This window comes from Talpa europaea (assembly GCF_964194135.1).
Source record: "Talpa europaea genome assembly, chromosome: 12".
In the NCBI taxonomy this organism is placed as follows: domain Eukaryota; kingdom Metazoa; phylum Chordata; class Mammalia; order Eulipotyphla; family Talpidae; genus Talpa; species Talpa europaea.
The window spans coordinates 8,019,635-8,022,814 of NC_140079.1; the positions used below are offsets into that span (position 1 = coordinate 8,019,635).

The 3,180-nt window shown below is 71.7% G+C and overlaps 1 protein-coding gene across 1 annotated transcript; it reads left to right on the forward strand.

Moving 5' to 3' along the window:
- Window positions 1–1,802: 1,802 nt before the first annotated feature.
- On the forward strand, window positions 1,803–2,926 carry GADD45B (growth arrest and DNA damage inducible beta; the record flags this gene model as incomplete). Its single annotated transcript, XM_084249226.1, has 4 exons — window positions 1,803–1,846; window positions 1,926–2,027; window positions 2,353–2,575; window positions 2,813–2,926. 4 exons carry the CDS (start codon window positions 1,803–1,805, stop codon window positions 2,924–2,926), a joined length of 483 nt encoding a protein of 160 aa, XP_084105352.1.
- Window positions 2,927–3,180: the final 254 nt, after the last annotated feature.

The following is a 3,180-nucleotide window of genomic DNA, read 5'->3' on the forward strand; positions in this document are numbered from 1 at the left end:
CCTGGCAGTCAAGTATTGTGCAGAGAAAATATCACCGCTGTGCACAGTCACCCGCCCACCGGCCCCTTCCGGAGCAGCCGGCGCAGGGACACCCCACGGCCACGAGGTGGCGCCGCCGCGCCTCGCAGCGCCCGGACCTTTCGCGGTCGCCTGGTGGGCGGCGCGGAGGCGGCGCGATGCGTCAGCCCGACCTCCAGGCTGGGGAGCCGGGGAACCGGGCCCGCGCGGCGGAGGCCAGACCCCAGACTGGCGGGGGAGGGACCAGCTGTGAGTCACCAGGGAGCCCCCGGTCGCGCGTGGGCGGCCGTCCCAGCAGCCGGCCCGCCAGGCTCGTGGACCGTCTTTCCGGGGAGACGGTGCGTGCGGCCGGGCCGGGCTCACGTGCGGCCCCTGCACGGGTGCGCTGACGGCTGGACGGGCGGGGCCTCGCCCGGCCTCAGTTTCCCCTGTGCAGAAGGCGGACAACCGTAGCCGCTGCTTCCCGGGCCCCTGAGGATTAAATGGACGGTGGCACAGCGAGGTGTGTGCACAGCCCCTGCCGCACTTCAACGCCCACCCGGGGGGGAGCAAAAGCGGTGGCGCCGTTGCAAACGGAGCCGTGGCGGCAGCTTGTGCAGCACCAGCGGGAACCCCGACCCCGACCCGCGGCTCCCCAGGCCGGGCTTCTGGCCCCCGCCAGGGGCGGCCCGCGGGGGGGCGCGAGGCGCCGGGCCCGAGCGGCTCCACCTGCGCCTCCCACGCGCCCCACCCTGAAGCTCGCGGGCTGGGGGGCCCGGGGCTCGTCCCTAGGATGCCCAGAGCCTCCTGCCCCGGCTTTGGAAGCTTTGAGGGGGTCCCCCGCGACCACCAGGCACCGCTTGTCGCGCGCACTGTGCCCTCCTGGGGCTGCTCCCTGCAGCACCGCGAGGCCGCTGGGCACCGCCGCGGGCAGGTGCGGACACAGGGGCCGCCTTCGCAGGCCCCAGTTTGGGGACCCCGAGGCGTCCTGCCTCGACCACCCCCCGTTTACTGCTCGCCTCCCGCGCGCAGCTCCCTCGCTGGCCCTATTTCTTGTGCCCCCGACCCAGGGCGACCTGAGTCGCGTTCCCATTCGCCAGGCAGGGGCAGAGGCTCAGGGAAGGTAGGAGCCCCAGGGCCTGGGGTGCCCGCGCCTGGGGGGACCCCACGACCCCCACCACCTTGAAGGGGGGGCTGCGAAGCCGGCCCCCTCGTGCAGGCTCCCGGAGACGCCTGGACGGCGCAGGCCGGGGACTCTCCGGGGCTGGAAGGGGATTCCAGGCCCCCCCTCCCCGAAAGCTCGGGCCGCTGCGCGCGCTGGAAATCCCGCGCGCGCCCCGAAACGCGGCGCGGCTGCCGGGAAGTCAGGAGAAACACTTCTGCTTTTTTTTCTCTTTTCCTGGCGCTCGTTGCCCCCCGGCGCGCGGCTCCCGGCTGCCCGCCCACGTGGGCTCCCGCCGCGGCGCCCCGCCCCTCCCCGCCGCCGGCCAATCGCGGCGCGCGCTCCTCTGGCCTTTGCCCATGTGCCAATAGGAGGAGCCGCCGGGCCGCCGCGGCCACGCCTCCCGGCAAGCTTATAAAAGACCGTGCCGGCGCCGCCAGCCTCAGATCGCCCAAGCCCGGGAGCCGCGCCGCGCCCCCAGCCCTGCATTGCGCCCGCCGGGGACTGTGGAATTGTCTCGCCGCGGTTTCTGGGGAGGATCTCGCCGCTCTCCGGAGGCGTTGGACGGGCACGCGGGCTTCGTGGGAAGGTTGGGGCTCGTCGGGCTCGGGGCGTGCGTGTCCCCCGCGAGCGGCCCCGCAGCATGACGCTGGAGGAGCTCGTGGCGTGCGACAACGCGGCGCAGAGGTGAGTCCCGGCCCCGCGCGGGGCGGGCGGCGCTCGCCGGGGACCCGCCCGCGCTGACGCCTCTCCCCCCGGCCCCCAGGATGCAGATGGTGAGCGCCGCGGTGGAGGAGCTGCTGGTGGCGGCGCAGCGCCAGGACCGCCTCACCGTGGGGGTGTACGAGTCGGCCAAGCTGATGAATGTGTGAGTCAGACCCCTCCCCGGGCGGGCGCGGGCGGGGACCCCGGCCGCTCGGCACGCTCCCGGCGGCAGCCTCCGGCGAGGGGCTGGGACGCCCCAAGGCTCCCCACTGTGGAGAGCCTCCTCTTATGTGGGGGGGGGGGGCGGGCGGCAGGCTTCGGAGGCGCCTTCCTTTGCAAGGTTTCTGTCTCCTCCCGCCCGAGCTCTCCCTCTCCCGTGCCCCGGGCTGCTGCACACCTGCGGGCTCTCGCTGCCTTTGCAGACTCCCAATGCATGGCCCCCCCTCCCTGCGTCCCGGCTGAACCTCTCCTCCCTTGGGCCCCCTCAGGGACCCCGACAGCGTGGTCCTGTGCCTCCTGGCCATTGATGAAGAGGAGGAGGGTGACATCGCCCTGCAGATCCACTTCACGCTCATCCAGTCCTTTTGCTGCGACAACGACATCAACATTCTGCGGGTGTCAGGCATGCAGCGCCTGGCACAGCTGCTGGGCGAGCCCCCGGAGACCCAGGGCAGCGCCGAGGCCCGGGACCTGCACTGCCTCCTGGTCACGGTGAGCTGGGCCGCCCCGCCCCACACCTGGCTGTTTTTGTCAACAAAGTCAAGCTGGCCGGTCCTGCCCCAGCTCAGCGCCCAGCCACGCTTGGCATGTCCCGTGGGCAGCCCGGCCGGGCCTCGTCACCCAACTATTTTGAGCTGGCCTGTTTTCCCCAGAGGGGCCCTGGGAGAGGGAGGCTCCCCGCCCACTCCTGGGGCTCCACCTGAACCCCTTCTTCTCTGTCTCCTGCAGAATCCTCACACAGATGCCTGGAAGAGCCATGGCTTGGTGGAGGTGGCCAGTTACTGTGAAGAAAGCCGAGGGAACAACCAGTGGGTGCCCTACATTTCCCTCCAGGAGCGCTGAGGTCCTTTCCAGCATCAGGACCTGTTGAGTTGCTGCCAAAATATAAAATAAATACTTGACACCCTCCCCCCAAAAAAACCCCCCAAACAGCCCTACCCGTGAGACCACGGGGCAGGACCACTGGAGACTGAAGACCAGGAGAGGTGGGCCGTGGCCCCCGGGCCGGGCGCCTGGAGCAGCGCCAGCGGCCGCGGAAGAGACGGGTCGGGCCGGCAGGAGAGGAGGCCCTGGAGCTCGGGCCGCGACGGAGCAGA